Source organism: Salvelinus alpinus, chromosome 13 (assembly GCF_045679555.1).
Source record: "Salvelinus alpinus chromosome 13, SLU_Salpinus.1, whole genome shotgun sequence".
NCBI lineage: Eukaryota > Metazoa > Chordata > Actinopteri > Salmoniformes > Salmonidae > Salvelinus > Salvelinus alpinus.
Genome location: NC_092098.1, coordinates 12,056,637 through 12,075,796, shown reverse-complemented (window position 1 = coordinate 12,075,796; position 19,160 = coordinate 12,056,637). Strand labels below are relative to the sequence as shown.

The following is a 19,160-nucleotide window of genomic DNA, read 5'->3' as shown; positions in this document are numbered from 1 at the left end:
TTTGCGTGTTTTGTCTATTATTAAGTAGCTTCTACATGTGTTCTGAAATAGCCTGTGGCTAATGGGTGGGTGCAGAGAATTTATTGATGTTTCTGTGTGGTGTGTTTCATGCACGCTCCAGCGCAATTGGAAAATGGTTTCATCAGATGGAGAGTGCCAGCAGAATCCTAGTACAAAACATCAATGAGCATCTCAGCCTGTGTCATTCTTGTGGGTTCTCTGACAGAGTATGTGCTGGCACTCACTGCTTATGTGGTTTAGGATAATATCTGAATTCATTAATAAGATCAAGTTCATTAGTCCTGATAAGGATTCTTGAATTAATGGCACATCGAAGTATTTTCAAACCATTTTTCTAGGTAAGTCTGACTGATTTGACGGATCTGAGATTGATTGTATTTGCTGATATGTTTTTCTATTTGTGTTGACCTCTTAAAATATTTCAATAATAACGCAACATGTTATTAGTTTAGTAATAAAAATAGTTGTACTTGATGCAAGATAATGTGGTAAATGGCCTGTTTTAAGTCAGCATAACTATTGCGCACTTATGAATGTGCTGTTTGAATTAGCTCACATGTACTAATGTCCTAACTTTGCTATAATTATATGGCATTTTTCCAAACAGTTGAGTTCTGGTCCAGAAAATATTTTTGAATCATCAGAAATAATCAAGAAAATACACCCATTACACAGGGAGAGGAATAGTTCAAAGACAGTTGCAGACTGCACAGCAAGTAAAGGAACAGATTGGTCCTGCACCCAGGACTACCACACTGAAGCAGTGGAGTGGGAAGCAGCAGGTGATGGAGAAGTACTTCACTCCTGTGCAGCTTAAGCAGGGGACCAGGGGCCACAGGCATGGCAAGCCCCACCTCCATGAGCATCAGGAGAGGGACCCCAAGCATGGCAAGATGGCTGACCAAAAAACGTATCACCACAAACACCATCCCCGCCACCACCACAACCATGATCATCATCACCATCCTCATCCTCACCAGCAAAAGACAGATTGGTCAGAAGATCAGAATGATCATGGGTATGTTTGATTACATTACTTTATTAGTTAACTAAGTTCTGAAAGTTTGTCTGGATGGAACTGTAATTTCTTGTTTTGGTATTCAATATTTTGGAAATTGTACATATTTTAATCAATATTATGCAGATGTGACAAAATTATCTTGTCCTAGTTAATTTACCAACGCTGCATTATAGTAAAGCGTGTAACTCAGCCTAAGAGTATGGTCTCTGCCTCAGTGAAATATTGCTCAATTCTGTCATTGTTATCTCCTCTTGCAGTAGCAACCATTCAACATCAAGGGGCAGCATTGTCCACCACCATCACCATGGCCACAACAATCACCCTCACCACCACAATGAGAAATCTCATCCCTCTTCCCCTGACCATCCTCATCATCACCATCACTGTCTGCATCACCATGCTACAGATGTGACCTCCCACCCTCAGGTTGCAGCCACCTCATCCAGCTCCTCCTCTGGTTCCTCATCATCATCTTCATCCTCTTCCTCCTCTTCCTCAGCATCATCCTCTTCCTCCTCGTCATCCTCTGGCACTTCCTCCACCTGGTCCTCTCAGACTAGTATTAATGAGTCCGTGAAGGATAACAAACATCCACTGCAGAAGCCCAAGTACTCACAGTCCTGCACTGACATCTACAGGGGGAGGAAGGCCTATGACGAGGAGGAAGATGAGGAAGATGACACATCTCCTTTGATAGATGATGAAGGCCACCTCCCAAGACAGGAAAAGAGCCTGAAAGAAAAAAAGAAAAAGAAAGCAATGTCCTCTCATCAGACCCCTGCCAATGTCATCCTGAAGAAGCAGGAGAGTTCTGAAGGGGCAGGAATGGCTGGCAAATTTCGCAAGGCAAAGTCAATGGAGGCACTGTCCCATTGTAAGGACAGAGATGGAGATGCAGATACCATTGTAGACAAGGACTTGGAGAAAAGAGAGCAGGTAGCTAAGAAGAACTTAGTGCAGGAAAAATTGAAGTTCTCTGCCTTTTTGAACGAGATCACCAGGCAGGTGTTCAGCCCGTACAGACTCACCTCTCTTGGGGTCACAGCTGCGCACAGGCCCAGCAGCCCCGGACAAGCCTCCCTGAGGTCCCCCAAGATGGAACACAGAGGGGAGGAAAGGCAAAGACAAAAGAGTAGTCGGCCTGGCAGTGCAAGCTCTACAACCTTCAGTGTCCACTCCCATATCCGCAGGCAGTTCCGCTCCAGCAAGCACTCTCGCTCCCATCTCGGCAAACACCAGGACCACCAACACCATCAGCCTGCAAGAGACATACACCACAGTCCCAGCAGCCACACCGATGACAGCACTAGCCCAGATAATAGCCCCTCCTCATCAAGACATCCCTCCTGTCATTCAACACCACACCACCATCATCACCAGCATCGCTCCCATTCTCCATTTCACCACCATCACCATCACGGTCTTCACAGTCCATCTCATCACCATGGAGACCACCACAGCCCAAGCCATCCCCATCGTCATGGAGAACATCACAGCCCAACCCATCACCATGGAGACCACCACAGCCCAACTCATCCCCATCCCCATGAAGACCACCACAGCCCAAGCCATCCCCATTGTCATGGAGAACATCACAGCCCAACCCATCACCATGAAGACCACCACAGTCCAACTCATCCCCATCCCCATGAAGACCACCACAGCCCAAGCCATCCCCATTGTCATGGAGAACATCACAGCCCAACCCATCACCATGAAGACCACCACAGTCCAACTCATCCCCATCCCCATGAAGACCACCACAGCCCAACTCATCCCCATCCCCATGAAGACAACCACAGCCAAACTCATCCTCATGGAGAACACCACAGCCCAAGAAACCCCCATCACCATGGAGACCACCACAGCCCAACTCATCCCCATCCCCATAAAGACCACCACAGCCAAACTAATCCTCATGGAGAACACCACAGCCAAAGAAACCCCCATCACCATGGAGACCACCACAGCCCAACTCATCCCCATCCCCATAAAGACCACCACAGCCAAACTAATCCTCATGGAGAACACCACAGCCCATGCCATTCCCATCACCATGGAGACCACCACAGCCCAACTCATCCTCACCACCATGGAGACCACCACAGCCCAACCCATCACCATGGAAGCCACCACAGTCAAACTCATCCCCATAGAGACCACCACAGCAAAACTCATCCCCATAGAGACAACCACAGCCCAAGCCACCTCCATCACCATGGAGACCTCCACAGTCCCAGTCATCCCCATCACCATGGACACCACCACAGCCCAACTCATCCCCATTACCATGGAGACCAACATGGCCCAACCCATCACCATCCCCATGGAGACAGCCACACCCAAACTCATACCCATGGAGACCACCACAGCCCAACTCATTCCCATCACCATGGAGACCACCAAAGCCCAAGCAAACCCCGTCACCATGGAGACCATCACAGCCCAACGCATCCCCATCACCATGGAGACCACCACAGCCCAACTCATCCCCATCACCATGGAGACCACCACAGCCCAACTCATCCCCATCACCATGAACACCACCACCATCCTCTCCACCCAGATTCTCACCATCGCCATGGCTCCCATCCAGAATTGCACCACCACCATAATCTGTCCCACCCTGAATCCCACGATCACCACCGCTCCCATCCAGAATCTCTCCATCACCAGGGCTCCCTTCCAAAATCTCTCCATCACCATGGCTCCCATCCAGAATCTTGCAACGACCATGGCTCCCATCCAGAATCTCTCCATCACCACGGCACCCATCCAGAATCTCTCCATCACCAGGGCTCCCTTCCAGAATCTCTCCATCACCATGGCTCCCATCCAGAATCTTGCAACCAACATGGCTCCCATCCAGAATCTCTCCATCACCACAGCTCCCATCCAGAATCTCATGATCACCATGGCTCCCATCCAGAATCTCTCCATGACCATAGCTCCCATTCACAATCTCTCCATCACCATGGTTCCTATCCAGAATCTCTCCATCACCATGGCTCCCATCCAGATTCTCTCCATCTCCACGGCTCCCATCCAGAATATCTCCATCACCATGGCTCCCATCCAGAATCTCTCCATCACCACCATAGTTCCCACCAAGATTCTCACCATCACCACCACCCCTCTCATTCAGAATCTCACCATCCACACTCCCATTCTGAACCCCATCACAGTCCTAGCAACCTAGAACCTCATCATCACCACCAACCTTCCCACCATGAATCTCATCACCACCAACCTTCCCATTCTGTATCTCACCACCATCCCTCCTCACCTGCAGACACACACCACCACCATCATCACCATGACGATCACCACAGCCCATCAAGCCATTCTAAGGAGAACTCTCCTGTCAGTGTATCAGCTGCAGAGCTGGAGTCATTGTCCCATTCCAGCAAGTCTTCCAGGAATACCACCAGCCCCACGAATCAGGACGAGCAGCAGACAGGCTACATCGGCTCAACTGCCTCTCTACATAAAGTATGACTGCTCCTGGGGTTGGGTTTATTACTATTGCTAGTTATGTCATGCATTATCTACTGTGCAATGTATATTTATTAACCAATTTGTACCGTTGCACGTGTTTTACATTCTTAATTATGTAAGAATGTTCCATTAATTTGCTTTTCATTGATTGTGGCATTAAACATGTAGGCACCTACCTACATAATCATGGATGACACATCAAAATGATCACACAACGTGTCACTATTGGTTATCAATGTCTATTAACTGGAAGCTGCAAAATCCATTTCTATTTATGAAATGCACGTTGTTGACTACTGTAAAAATCCATTTTGGTTTTGTCCTTCCCATATAGGAAGGATCCGAGGTTGATCGAATAATGTGAGTTTGATTTTATGTTTCATTTGATCTCTGTCTTGTTGCTTATCGGGGGAATAATTAAAATTGGGAATGTAAAATAAAAGTTTTTGTCATATGTTCCATATTATTGTTGTTTAACAAATGAATAAATGTTTCATTAAGATACAAATGATGATCTAACTGAGCACTAACCCCTCCGCCCTCCTCTCTCCTACTCCCTTCAGGACGCTTCAGGAGCAAAATGAGGATCTGCACCACAGTTTGCTCCAGACTGCCGTGCGAATGGAGTGCATGGGGACGGAGTTTAAGAGCAGTCACCAGCTCCTTGAGTCAGAACTACAGAACACGCGTGTGGAGCTGAGTAGCCTCCTGGACAAATTCAAAAGGTCGGGGGAGGAGTTATAAGTCATTGGGATGGGTACCTCAGAATTAAAAGGGGGGTTCAGGGAGGAAAATTAGTGTGGCAGTTACAATGTTCTTTTATTTGCCATTTATTTTGAGTTGATATACATGACATTGACAAGCTTAGACAGTGTTATTACTGTAACTCTGACAATCCTCTCTCTCTCTCTCTCTCGCATTTCAGACTTAGGGATAACTACTCCTACACTCAACAGACCAATAATCTCTTGGAGCGGAAGCTTCATTCAGTGGTGAGGCACCAGCAGATGGCTCATTTGACTTTTTGAAGTCGATAGAAGTACATTGTTTACGTATCTGGAAAATTGTATTACAATTTTTAGTCATGTTTATGTGTGTGTTATGTTATGTGTTATCTGACAGGCTCAGAGTATGGACGGGGAGCGTGAGCATCTGAACCAGCGCATCACAGCCCTGACAGATCAGCTGTCCTCAGCCAAGACCACCATCCACAGCATGGAGACTATTAACGTGAGAACTCCTGATGAACAGATCTAGCCGAGACAAAAAGACAACCTAAAACGTGCGCAAAACCAGATCAGAGTGGCCAAGTACAGAGAAATACTGCTAGTACAGGTCCTGAATCAAACCCGCCTGACCTTTATGATCCCCTGACCCTCAAGCCCCAACCTTGGAATGCGTTGCAATAATAATTAGCTGTAGTGCATGGCATGCACTTACACAATGTTATCCCTTTACATTCGTACCCGTATACTGGTTGAAAATGGCTCCTAAATTGGAACGTAGTGGCTGTACAGTAACACGCTCTACATGATGTCAGAGCTCTGTATGGGTTTTGACTGACAGCCGATCTGAACTTGAGCACTGCGCGACAAGAAGTTACCCCACCCCACCCCGCCCCGTAATTGGGCAATTTTTACCGTTTTTTTATTGTCTGAGCGAGGGAAATGCTGTAAATTAAGATGACTCGATGTATTTTGAAAGATAAGACTTTGTGGATTATAATAAATCCCGCTTTGATGTCAAACAAGCAAGCCAAACACCTTAGAGTCCAAATGTGCACTTCACATCTCCAAATCCTAAAACGCATGTCATATACAGATGTAGGATCTTAATTTGATCACTCTTTTGTTGCTCATCATTTTCATGCACAGCAGGAAATGCTAACTTGTAGTGCATTCAAAGTTTAAAAAGGCTTCTGACGTTTGTAATTTCCACTTTAAAATGTCAGACTTGATTTGCCCCAACGACAAATGAATAAACTCCTAAAACAAAATCCATTCATTATAATCACCATAATAATTCACATTTCCTGTTTCTGCAGGATTATTTCCCTGTTGTAGCAAACTGGCTCAAATTAAGATCCTACATCTATCTGTACAGGGACAACATTTATGATCACTCTGTATGATGTACAGTTACAAGATGACATGGCATCATACCCTGGGTTGTTCTGAACAGAATGAGCCTATCTTTGTTTATTTTGAAGAGATTTGACACGGCACACGCACCTGAATGCACTCAGGACTCCTTTCTATCTGCTGCAAAAATACAATCTGCTTCTCTGAATTGCCTTATGATGCCTAACACTGCAAGATAGTATTTTATAACTTATGTTGGCAATAGAAGAAGATTTTAAATCATGCCCACCTGACCCAGATTGCGATTTAAAAATGGTCAGATTTTGGATTGCGTAAACAACAACAGTTGTGTTCCAAACGAAACAACCACAAGTGTGCTTGCTCTGGTTCCTTGACAGCCCAGCTAGGAGAGCTCAGGAAGGCACCTTATAGTTGAAGACTCTTCTATGAGTCATAAAAGTGCATTGAAATTGCTTAGGAACTTTGGAGAGGTGTGGCCACTTGGCGACACCAGTTAGTCCTCTCACTCAAACCCTTGTAATTTCTTTGTCTTATGTTGCACCTACTCCACATTTTCCAGGATTAGTCTTATCATGTTGATGAATGTATCCGGAGTATTTTCAGATTTCATTATCAACAAATGCGGGGAAAAGCATATGTAAAATGCACTCAAATCAAAAGTGTAATTTTTGGATTCAGTCTTGTGTCAGATGAACGGTTGTGCACTCACCTTTCGTCTAATAATTTTTCCATTATCTCCAAACTGTTCCCTTTCAATTGCTACCATGGTTATGTATATGCTTTTTATATTTCTTCTGTAAGAAATTAAAATTTAGCCCTAACCATATAGGCCAATTCCCACGAGTGTAAAGGATTAACGAATTGTAACTACACTCTATATACAAAAGTATGTGGACACCCCTTCAAATGAGTGGATTCGACTAATTCAGCCACACCCGGTGTATAAATTCGAGCGCACAGCCATACAATCTCCAAAGACAAACATTGGAAGTAGAACGGCCTTACTGAAGAGTTCAGTGACTTTCAACGTGGCACTGTAATAGGATGCCACGTTTCCAACAATTCAGTTCATCAAATTTCTGCCCTGCTAGAGCTTCCCCGATCAACTGTAAGTGCTGTTATTGTGAAGTCGAAACGTCTAGGAGAAACAACGACTCAGCCGCAAAGTGGTTGGCTACACAAGCTCACAGAATGGGACTGCCGAGTGCTGAAGCATATACAAATCCTCTGTCCTCGGTTGCAACACTCACTACCGAGTTCCAAACTGCCTCTGTAAGCAACGTCAGCATAATAACCGAGCAGCAGCACACAAGCTTAAGATCACCATGCTCAATGCCAAGCGTCGGCTGAAGTGGTGTAAAACTCGCTGCCATTGGACTCTGGAGCAGTGGAAACGCGTTCTCTGAAATGATGAATCACGCTTCACCATCTAGCAGTCCAACGGACTGATCTGGGTTTGGCGGATGCCAGGAGAACGCTACCTGCCACAATATATAGTGCCAACTGTAAAGTTTGGTGGACGAGGAATAATGGTCTGGGGCTGTTTTTTATGGTTTGATCTAGGCCCCTTACTTCCAGTGAAGGTAAATCTTAATCAAACTGGGCTCTCCCATCCGCATCCTGTCAGCCAGTCTGGATGAGATTCCCTCCTCCAGGAGACAGAAGCACAGGCAGGAGGAGCAGCATGACCAGCTGAAGGGCACAGAGGCCATGATGGACCTCCACCAACCAGAGGACGGTACCATGGACGACTCAGAAGATGAGATCATCCGGAACTGGAGGACAAGGAGCGAGGACATGGGTGTGGATGTCAGGGAGGTAGATCCTGGCAGCAGGTTGGACAACCTGCAGTTGGCCCAAAATATGCTCAACCACTTCATCTGCCAGCTGCAGCCCAGTGTGGGGGAGGGGATCACAAGGGATCACAGCATACAATGACATTCTAGATTCTGTGCTTCCAACTTTGTGGCGACAGTTTGGGGAAGGCCCTTTCCTGTTTTAGCATGACAATTCCCCCGTGCACAAAGCGAGGTTCAAACAGAAATGGTTTGTCGAGATCGGTGTGGAAGAACTTGACTGGCATGCACAGAGCCCTGACCTCAACCGAATTGAACACCTTTGGGATGAATTGGAACGCCGACTGCGAGCCAGGCCTAATCGCCCAACATCAGTACCCAACCTCACTAATACTCTTGTGGCTGAATGGAAGCAGGTCCCCACAGCAATGTTCCAACATCTAGTGGAAAGCCTTCCCAGAAGAGTGGAGGCTGTCATAGCAGCAAACGGGGGACCAACTCCACATTAATGTCCATGATTTTGAAATGAGATGTTAGACGAGCAGGTGTCCACATACTTTTGGTCATGTAGTGTATGTTCCTCTTTGTATAGAATGTCTCCTTCCTTCCACCACCCACGTCTCCCATTAGTTTGACCTTTTGTTTATTCATCAAACCCATTTTAGTTCAGAGTGAAACCACCATTAGAAACCATTGTTTTTGCTTTGAGCTGCGTGTAGTTAGTAAATGCTGTTTTACATAGCCCATTCTTTCTGAAGCCCATTGTTATAAAGCTATGAGTTGTCTTTTAGTCTTGACTCAGCTTTTTTCTTGATGTACTGTTGTTCATCCTTCATCATTCATTGTCATAACAACATAACTGTATTCTGTTCTGTGTCGTCTATTTTCATTCCTTAGGTAACATCCTTGCTACAGGAAGCCCTTGACAAACATTTCCACCCAGATGATTCTGTCAATCAATTCCTTCTCCCTGTTGCCCCCCCTCCAGTCCAATTCATGGATAGTCATCATTATGGAAAGGTCACCACCAAAGGGGAAGACCTATCGCTGGGAACATTGCCAGAAGAGGAGGAATCTGATTGGTCAGAGATGGGGGATGAGGCTCCAAAATGCGTTCTGAGGTCAGCGGGAGGTCATCATGGTGGCACAGCGTTTCAACCGTGGAGACAGGAGCGTATTTGCTGGGCAGGACAGGGAGAGGGAGACACAGAGAGTGAGTCAGGGGGTGAGGAGATTGTCAGACAACACCCTCCCCCCTCCCTACAGATCCCCCATCTCCATGTCACCATTCACTCTGAGACCTTACCAGCCCCCATGGATGATGTCACCCTCACCACCAGCTTCAAGAACTCAGCTTATGGCCCAACAGAGGAGGACGGGTACAGGGTCACTGCGAGCCGCAAACTGGGCTCTCCCATCCGCATCCTGTCAGCCAGTCTGGATGAGATTTCCTCCTCCAGGAGACAGAAGCACAGGCAGGAGGAGCAGCATGGCCAGCTGAAGGGCACAGAGGCCATGATGGACCTCCACCAACCAGAGGACGGTACCATGGACGACTCAGAAGATGAGATCATCCGGAACTGGAGGACAAGGAGCGAGGACATGGGTGTGGATGTCAGGGAGGTAGATCCTGGCAGCAGGTTGGACAACCTGCAGTCGGCCCAAAATATGCTCAATCACTTCATCTGCCAGCTGCAGCCCAGTGTGGAGGAGGGGCGGGGCTGGACTGGAGGGGTGTCGGATGAAGTGCTAAATGGGGAGAGAACACAGCTGTGACACCTGATCTCTTCACAGAGACACAGATGTGGACAGGTGTCGACTGGGTTGGTGGTTACTGAAGTAAGCATGATTTTGATGACATTTGATATTCATAATTCACCTTTGAGTGTGTTGTATTTTGAACATAAAGCAACAGAATTGACCACTTGAATAATAATACTTTTAATTATAATTATTTAAATTTTCATCTGATTTAAAACGTTTTCAGGGGTAAATAACAGGGCCCCAAAGAGTATTCATCATTAAAAACAAGTAAGATAAAGAAACTGTTTCAAACATAGTGTTTTCCTCTTTTTGAAGATATTAAGTAATTAACGCCTGCAAAGAGCTGTAATGGCAAGCGGCCCAAGTTGGAGATCCTCAGCTCCACATTTTAATATTTGTGATATTTTTCTCGATTCATAATCAAAGACATGTCCTGAGGTCTTTTTTTCCAGTATGCAGGGATTTTGCTTTGATGTCCTCCAGAGGTAACATCAAACAAAAAGCATGTGGCTTTGATTTTCCCTGTTCCCTCACTCTGGGAAACCCTGTCCTAGGCTTCACTCCTGTCTCATCATAGCAGACCACAGCCGAATCCCACCCTTGTCTCTGGATTATATAATAATAGATCCTTTCAGAACCTCTTGTGCATAATTCATTATAATGGTTTGTGTTTTTCCCTCAGTGCATGTTAGATAAGAAGAGGAGTGTTTCATAGAATTTAGGTCCTTAGGTAAGATGTAAGACATGCTGATAGACTTTGTTTATCCTCATAAGTTAATTCACCTGCAGATATAGAAATAATACCAGGTCTAATCTGTACAGTGTATAGTCAAATATTTAATAACATACAGTATAAATAGTGTCCGTTGGACCGTCACTGTGGATGGGAAACAATATATTTTAAGTCAGGTTTTAATTGATGGAGATAAAATGAAAACAGAACCATTTGATACGTTTTTATGAATTTTGCCGATGGATCTGTGTGGTCTGGTGTGATTGGTTCCAACTGCTAGATAGTTTCCTCCTTCCATGGGGAAAACAAAAAAAAGAAACGTATTTATTCTTCTTGCATGAAAACTATGTTTTATCTTGAAAATATTGATGTTTATGTACATGCAAACTACAGTATGTTTTATATTTTAATATTGATGTTTGTGTACATGCTGTAGTCTCCATATTGATATTATGGCAAAAACCACAAGACAAAATGTAAATCTGAATCACCATTTCTCATTGTGGTCACCACAGGCATGCAACAGTCAGTTGAGAGATGTATGCAGGTGCTTCTACACCTGCATTACTAGCTGTTTGGGGTTTTAGGCTGGGTGTCTGTACAGCACTTCGAGATATTAGCTGATGTACGAAGGGCTATATAAAATAAAATTGATGATATGATATAAGCAATGTTATGCCACATGAAATGTCAGTTTTGTCCTGTGGGGGATTTTCCTCTGGTAACCATAATAAAAAACACTGAGCGTACAAAACATTAGGAAACCATACTAATATTGAGTTTCACCTCCTTTGGCCCTCAAAACAGCCTCAATTCGTCAGGGCATGGACTTTACAAGGTGTGAAAGCGTTCCACAGGGATGCTGGCCCATGTTGACTCCAAATGTTCAAAATTCAGAAGGCACTCGCACATCTGAGCAACCTTTTTTTGCAGGTGCATGGTAACAGTTGACTAAAATGAGAAAAAATGAAGAAACCCGCACACTGCTCTTTAATAAGCTCCACGTACCGGCCTCAAGGCCCTCCAATGCTTCCCACAGTTGTGTCAAGTTGGATGGATGTCCTTTGGGTGGTGGATCATTCTTGATACACACAGGAAACTGTTGAGCGTGAAAAACCCAGCAATGTTGCAGTTCTTGACACACTCAAACTGGTGCGCCTGGCACCTACTACCACACCCTGTTCAAAGACACTTAAATCTTTTGTCTTGCTCATTCACCCTCTGAATGGCACCCATACACAATCCATGTCTCAATTGTCTCAAGGCTTAAAATCCTTCTTTAATCTGTCTCCTCGCCTTCATCTACACTGATTGTAGTGGATTTAACAAGTTGCATTAAGAAGGGATCATAGCTTTCACCTGGATTCACCTAGTCAGTCAAGGAAAGAGCAGGTGTTCATAATGTTTTGTACACTCAGTGTATTGAGATGGATCGGAAGGGGCATATAGAGAGAGGGTGTGTCGGGAATATATATTGCTATTTTCAACCAAAATCATAGTCAGTGTGTCACGTGTCAAAACGTAATGAAAGCACAGTGTGTTATGATGACTGTACTGCCATGCCTCCTTCTGCCTCCCCCTCCAATCCATACCTCTATCCTTAATGGTGTATTGCAGGACCAGTAGTTTGTGATAGAGTTCCACTATATAGATTATGTACGATAATGTTTGTATATATTACATATTTATTATTTAGAAATAGCTGTTGCTTTCACCATATGTCTCCCTGTTCTACATCCCCAGGTTGAACTTCATTAACCATGCACGATATTACAGAGCTGTGTAGAACTACTACTGTTTGTGTTTGTTATCCTCGTGTTGTGTACTGCACATGTGTCTGAATGTTCTCAATAAATATAGTCGTCTATAATGTACTAATTTAACATGAGTTAAAACAAATAATGACACACAAAGTCGAGTATAAATAATTAAGTCGAACACGTTACACTGCTGTGTTTGATCGTCGGCGACGGTGTTAGATTGAGGGGAGGAGAGTCAGTCAGTTATCACAAAGGGGAGAAACTCTTTGATTTATGGGTTCTCCTCGGCGTGCAGCAGTTTTACTGAGATATGAGTAGTATACGAGTATATGTATTTCTACCCACTTCTCAGGCCATTTTAGTGGCCTGTTAATTTAAGGGTTGGCTTGTCTTGTGAAATGCTGTTACTAAGGCTTCATTAACACTGATATACTGCCATAAGGTCATGTCAGTCCACCTTTATGTGTCACATCAATGAATCAAGGTGAATTCAGTCTGATTTGTCAAGAGCAAGCCACTTTATAGCAGTTTAACATGGGTGTTGCTGTCACAGAAAACACCCAGTTAACAGAGAAGTCAATGTGCTCTATGTACTGGATCTTAGGTTTTTAGGCTGTCAATGGTTTTCCATGTTAGAGTTTAAACTCACCCTGCTGAGCCTGTTCTAGGAGCTTCAGAAAGGATAATCCTCCGTTTCCCTCTCTCTCCCTGGATCTCTTGCTTTCTCAATTAAATTAAAGAGTAGCCTACTACAGTATATCCTCGATGAGTTTATTACCAGGATGCTTGTACATCATTTTCACTCCAGTTCTTACTGTAATCCTTTTCTGGCCTTACATTATCTGTCTCATATGGATTTGGGGAAAAAATATGGATTTGGGGTCTTGAGATTTGACTATATCAATCTACAAGATGAAATATCTGTCGACGTGCCCTTGAGCAAGGCCTAATTTGCTCCTGGGGCACCGTACTACTATGGCTGACCCTGTAAAACAACACCCCTAACCAGTGTGACAATAAAAACATTTTTTAAAAATCAAATTTGATGTCAATCTCGAATAAATGTTCACCTGCAGTGCTTGAGAGCAAGGCCATACACCGTTTTTTAAAAATTTTCTCATAAGCTTCATGCTAACATTTCAGAAAGGTTAGGAAGAGTTATAGGAGTGGCCGACGTATCAGTGCCCATGCTTATATCAATCGCCCTGTCATCTTCAATTTGGTTCGTCAGAGCTCATCCATGTCCCCACCCCTGCTTCAAGGGAGGCTACCTTTGCTGACCAGACAGAGGCCTGAATTCCAATTGGAAAGGCCGTTTAATAGGATAGGTGAAGGATTAGTGCTAAGACTCTCTAGACGTCCAACATTGTCCAAATCCATTGTGTCTCACCTACCTAAGCATGGGCACACAGGTGCTAGAACAGGACTGAAGGGGCATCTGGACTTTCTTTAATACATTTTTGGGGGGGATCAAGCATGTGAACGTTAACACACCTCCACTAATGAATCCAGAAGATACCAATTAAGTTTTTTGTGGCTTTTATTTCTCCCCACAGATTTTTTTTCACAAACCATTTGGTTGTATTATTCCTTATTTACTTTTGGATAACAAAACCACCTTTCTTCAACAAGAATTATCTTACTGTCTCTCCTTTGAGAAACACTCATCAGAATACTCCATCTCCAGTTCAGAATTCTACCTGTTCCGTTTGAAGTTTTTCCAGACTTACTCTTCTTCACCTTTGATCCGATCCTTTCTCAAGGCCGCCTTTCTCAGATCGCTCCAGCAGTCTGTTGCTGCACTCTCCTTCTTCCCCTCAGATCCCTTCATCACCACATTCCTCATCCAATTCTCACAGTGACCCTCGGAGCCTCCGTGGGCTCCCACTAACACCATGGTGCTGATGAAGATGAAGTTCCCTTTTGAGAAGAGAATGAAGCTGGCCCAGGGGCTGTGGCTGCTCTCCTGGATGGCCACACTGGCCGGAGCGTTGACTTTCACCCTGGGCTGCTTCCTCAAGACCGAGCTCCGCAGGAGGGCAGAGGTACCACAATGCTCTACAGCTTTACACTGTACACAACACCACTATGATTCTTGCAGTACAATACATATTACTTATCCAGAAGCCTCACTTTCTCAAATTTCTCCTCTGGTGTTTAGGGTTGTATTCAGTGAAGTTCTACAGTAGAATGGAATGATACTAGTGAACTTCTGGTCATAAACTGCATGAAAAGCATGAGGGTGAAAACGGGGGAAATTCATTCTTCGAGTGTATTAGAGCTTAAATGAAGATTTATTTTTAAGTGCTTCAAGACATGACACAATAAAATGCATTGGAGGGTTGACGATAATATCTCATGCAGAATGTAGGAGCCTTTGATAATGCTCTTATGAGTGAGATTGTGATGAGGTATTTATATTTGATAAGGGGTTAGGTGTGGACATTATCAACAGGGGGCAATTGTCTCTGGTCTGAACATACGGGTGATAAACTGAGAATAGGGATAAGATTAACTGACCTACAGAACGCGGAGTGAAATCAAATGTTACTTGTCACATACAACGGGGTGTAGACTTTACCATCTATCTCTTGAGATTTCAGAATTTGGAATAATATACTATCAACTATTGCACTTGTTGAATACATAAATAGAAACAAAATTAACCTCAATGTAGCCTCTACAAGGCTTTCACCTCAGAGCGAGGCCTGGAAGTCAAGGCTTCCCTCAATGCAGCCTTTTTGCAGCAAATATAGTTTTTATGTCAAATTCGGCATAGAAGTAAAAACGACCTAATTGATTTCCTCAAATACATAATTATGTTTCCCACTTTAAAGTATGAGATAAATCACCAACCTCTACACATTCAATATTACTCAAATATGGGATCAATGGGTTGAGAGCCTAACATATCAGTTTATACTGTATAGTTTGCCGTATCACTGATGCATGAGGTTCTTCTGCCTACAGGTAATGGATAACACAGAGATCCATGCTGTGCCCAACACCCTGATGATAGTGGGTCTGGCCTCTCTGGGTATCAACTACTTTGCTGGCCGTATGTGCCAGGATGCCCTGGATGCCGGACGCTTCCCCCGCTGGAAGACCTTCCTACAACCCTACTGGGGAGTCTCCCTCTTTTTCACACTCCTCATGCTGTCGACTGTGATCATGAGCTACGCTATGAAGGGGAATCTGGAGTGGTCCCTGAAGATCGGCCTGAAGAACGGCATCCGCTTCTACAAGGACACAGACACACCCGGCCGCTGCTTCCAGAAGCAGACCATTGACCACCTGCAGATGGAGTTCCAGTGCTGTGGAAACACCGACTTCAAGGACTGGTTCGAGGTCCAGTGGATCAGCAACCGCTACCTAGACTTTAGCTCTAAGGAAGTGAAGGAGTGAGTACTGGCAGAGACTATTAGAGGACAGAGAGCAGTCTGACAGTCTTTGGTAAAGGAATAATCCCATGTCAGATTATAATTTAAATAAATCCTTAAGGTTATAGGAAATTATGCAGTTGAGGTGATACAAAGCCATGATGCAGACTGTTTATTCTCTACATACTTCCCCATCTCTTCTTCTTTAGCCGTGTTAAGAGCAACGTGGACGGGCGTTACCTGTTTGATGGGGTCCCTTTCAGCTGCTGCAACCCCAGTTCCCCAAGACCCTGCATCCAGGACCGCCTCACCAACAACTCAGCCCACTACAACTACGAGCACCAGACCGAGGAGCTCAACATCTACATCCGCGGCTGCAGGGAGGCTCTGGTCAATTACTACATGGGCCTGATGAACACTATTGGTGCTGCGGTGCTGTCCATCTTCCTGGTCCAGGTACTGTGCAGATATATATATCAATCTAAAAACCTAAAAGTGAGATAATGTCCTGTGTGGCAATCAGAGGGTCCCCGGAACAGACTCCTGTGAGTGGCCACAATTATACTTGTAGCTCGCTGTTGAGTAATACAGTATGTCCATCCTCCTGTATAACCTTTCTACCTTCTCCTATCCTTCCCCCCAGTCATCAGTGTTGGTAAGTCTGCGGTACCTGCAGACAGCCATGGAGGCGGTGGCAGGGCAGGAGAACACTGAGATTGAGACAGAGGGCTACCTGCTGGAAAAAGGGGTGAAGGAGACGATCATGGAGTACGTGACTCCTGTGCTGGTTTTCCTTCAGCTGAACCAGGTGGGAAGTGAAGACGCTGAAGCTGGGGAGACCCCCGCCAAATAATGCGGAGAAATCAAAATGTTTCAAACCGGGTGGTGTACAGGGCAAACATGACACTTTATTGGGTGATAAATAATCTAACTAGACACTGATCAATTCATTTGGTATTTCTTTGATATCACAATCCATTCCAATGCTGATATATTTCTGTAATGTTTTACCCCAAATGAGTGATTTGAATGTTGCAATCTATTTCAGTCACTTGAGGGCAAATATATTTTTGTATCAGTTGTCCCAGTCTGAGTTTTAGGTACCCATGGCCACGCTAACCACAAACACGCGCGCACACACACACACACACACGCGCACACCACATACACATTAAACACATTAACGTCACCCCAAGCCCTCCATAATCCTTTCATGATTAATGAAGCTATTTGATGTTCAGTCAATTCCATGTACTCCCCAAAGGAGAAATAAAGAACACATTTCTTTTTTTAGAACCGGGGATTGACCTGTACTATTATTTCTACCGGTCCACAATCCACCTTGATGGAAAATTTGGTTGTGGTTCATTGAAAGATAATTAAATAGAAAAAGATACAAAACCAGCGGTAACATGGTCATGACATGAATTAGTTGGATACGTTGAATTACTTCACAATTTCAGTGTTCAACAGTCAATACCACAATAATATCATGGTTGACACTTACAATGTAAAGATATTTCCAATTACTGAGGGATAGAGCTATATCAAATTGATAAAGACACAAATAAAAATATTTTTTTTGAGGAATACTTGCAATGTAAAGCTGACTGTAGAACAAAACAGTGCTCAATGTTCTGCTACTTAACACGTAGCAAAATGACATACACAGCACTGTATTACAGAACTATTATGACAGAGAATCTATTAAAGTTTACCACTTTTAATTGCTTTGTGGCGTTCTGTCATTTTGTCTGTAATTTTTTTGTTGTTGACCAGCTTCCCTTTACCATTTCATTCTTTCTCTGCCTTTCACTAAACCCCTCCTCACCTCTCTAAGTGTCAGTCAGTGGGAGGAATAGGATTATGAAGATGATGATTGATGTCAGTAATGCAATGAAAGCTGTGAGTCTGTGTCCTCTGTCCTGACACCCTTCACAACTCTGCTAATCGCAGGGATAATACTCCAACTGCTGCCCCAGCAGTCGTCATACAGGAAGGCCATGAAGTCCCGTGTGGCTCAGTTGGTAGAGCATGCTACTTGCAATGCCAGAGTTGTGGGCTCGATTCTCAAGGGGGAGCAGTGCAAAATAATAAGAAATAATCTATATATCTTTTAAAAAGTATGCAAATGTAACTCTGGATAAGAGTGTTTTGGTTTTTGCCTTAGCACTACACAGCTGATTCAAATAAGCAAAGCTTCATTTTAATCAGCTGTGTAGTGCTGGGGCAAAATCCAAAACGTGCACCCAGGGGGACAGTGTTCGGGAAACCCTGTGCTAAATGACAAAAATGTATGTGGAGAAGGGGTAAATGTACTGTTCACATACAGTATATGTGGTTTATTATGCAAACCAGAAATACAACCAACATTATATGGAATAAGATTAAACAAGTGGAAATAATTAGGTGTAGGCCTACTAGATAAAATTACTGAGTAATTATAATTAACTATGATCCAGGCCGTGATTAGGAGTACCATAGGGCTGCCACAATTGGCCCAGCGTTCTCCGGGTTTGGCCGGGGTAGGCCGTCATCGTAAATAAGAATTTGTTCTTTAACTGACTTGCCTAGTTAAATAAAGGTTAAATAAAAAATAATAGCTGATAATTCATCAATATAAAATAATAATAATCATCCTCATTAATATCAGCAAAAATGTCACCTGCTGCAGAAACCAACTTCAGAGGTCTAACAGGTATCTCCAAAAGTTATAAAAGCTTTAACATTGCGGCTTCCGTACTACGAAATCCCAGCCATAACATCAACTAGCTAGATAGCTAACCCACCGGTAGCTATTTTTTCAGTCATTGTTGTCAAATGAATTGGACACATAAGGGGCATATCTTAAGCGCGAGTCACATCCTATCCGGACGAAACCGGATAAAAAACCTATTCGCGACATGCTATCAACAGTAAGCTTGCTATGAAATTAAAATGAACCGATTGTCAGCAGGCAGGCTAGCTATCTCTGACAAGATAGCCAGCTAGGTGGTGAAGTTAGCGAGCATTTACATAGCGTTGGCGTTGTGGTATTACTGAAGTTAGTTGTAATTGTTTCTTACTGCTTTGCTACAAATGACTA

At 44.1% G+C, this 19,160-nt stretch overlaps 3 protein-coding genes across 3 annotated transcripts; all 3 read left to right on the top strand.

The window, feature by feature from the left end:
- The first annotated feature begins 861 nt into the window (after positions 1-861).
- LOC139538028 (mucin-2-like) lies at positions 862-4,241 on the top strand. The gene is made up of 4 exons (XM_071339946.1): positions 862-1,039; positions 1,300-1,427; positions 1,469-2,160; positions 2,282-4,241. Exons 1-4 carry the CDS (start codon positions 862-864, stop codon positions 4,239-4,241), a joined length of 2,958 nt encoding a protein of 985 aa, XP_071196047.1.
- A 5,102-nt stretch (positions 4,242-9,343) lies between these two features.
- On the top strand, positions 9,344-12,769 carry LOC139537082 (uncharacterized). Its single transcript, XM_071337963.1, has one exon. The coding sequence runs from the start codon at positions 9,435-9,437 to the stop codon at positions 10,212-10,214; it is 780 nt and encodes a 259-aa protein (XP_071194064.1). The 5' UTR covers positions 9,344-9,434; the 3' UTR covers positions 10,215-12,769.
- Positions 12,770-14,590: 1,821 nt separating this feature from the next.
- LOC139536662 (peripherin-2-like) lies at positions 14,591-16,928 on the top strand. The gene is made up of 4 exons (XM_071337288.1): positions 14,591-14,740; positions 15,666-16,096; positions 16,285-16,531; positions 16,719-16,928. The coding sequence occupies exons 1-4, from the start codon at positions 14,591-14,593 to the stop codon at positions 16,926-16,928; spliced, it is 1,038 nt and encodes a 345-aa protein (XP_071193389.1).
- The last annotated feature ends 2,232 nt before the right edge of the window (positions 16,929-19,160 follow it).

Coding starts and splice junctions, on each gene's coding strand:
- LOC139538028 (XM_071339946.1), top strand. CDS start 862: ATGGCAAGCCCCACCTCCATGAGCATCAGGAGAGGGACCCCAAGCATG. Junction 1,040..1,299: donor GAAGATCAGAATGATCATGG/GTATGTTTGATT, acceptor CTCCTCTTGCAG/TAGCAACCATTCAACATCAA. Junction 1,428..1,468: donor TCCTCATCATCACCATCACT/GTCTGCATCACC, acceptor TCCCACCCTCAG/GTTGCAGCCACCTCATCCAG.
- LOC139536662 (XM_071337288.1), top strand. CDS start 14,591: ATGGTGCTGATGAAGATGAAGTTCCCTTTTGAGAAGAGAATGAAGCTG. Junction 14,741..15,665: donor AGCTCCGCAGGAGGGCAGAG/GTACCACAATGC, acceptor TTCTGCCTACAG/GTAATGGATAACACAGAGAT. Junction 16,532..16,718: donor TGTCCATCTTCCTGGTCCAG/GTACTGTGCAGA, acceptor CCTTCCCCCCAG/TCATCAGTGTTGGTAAGTCT.
- LOC139537082 (XM_071337963.1), top strand. CDS start 9,435: ATGGATAGTCATCATTATGGAAAGGTCACCACCAAAGGGGAAGACCTA.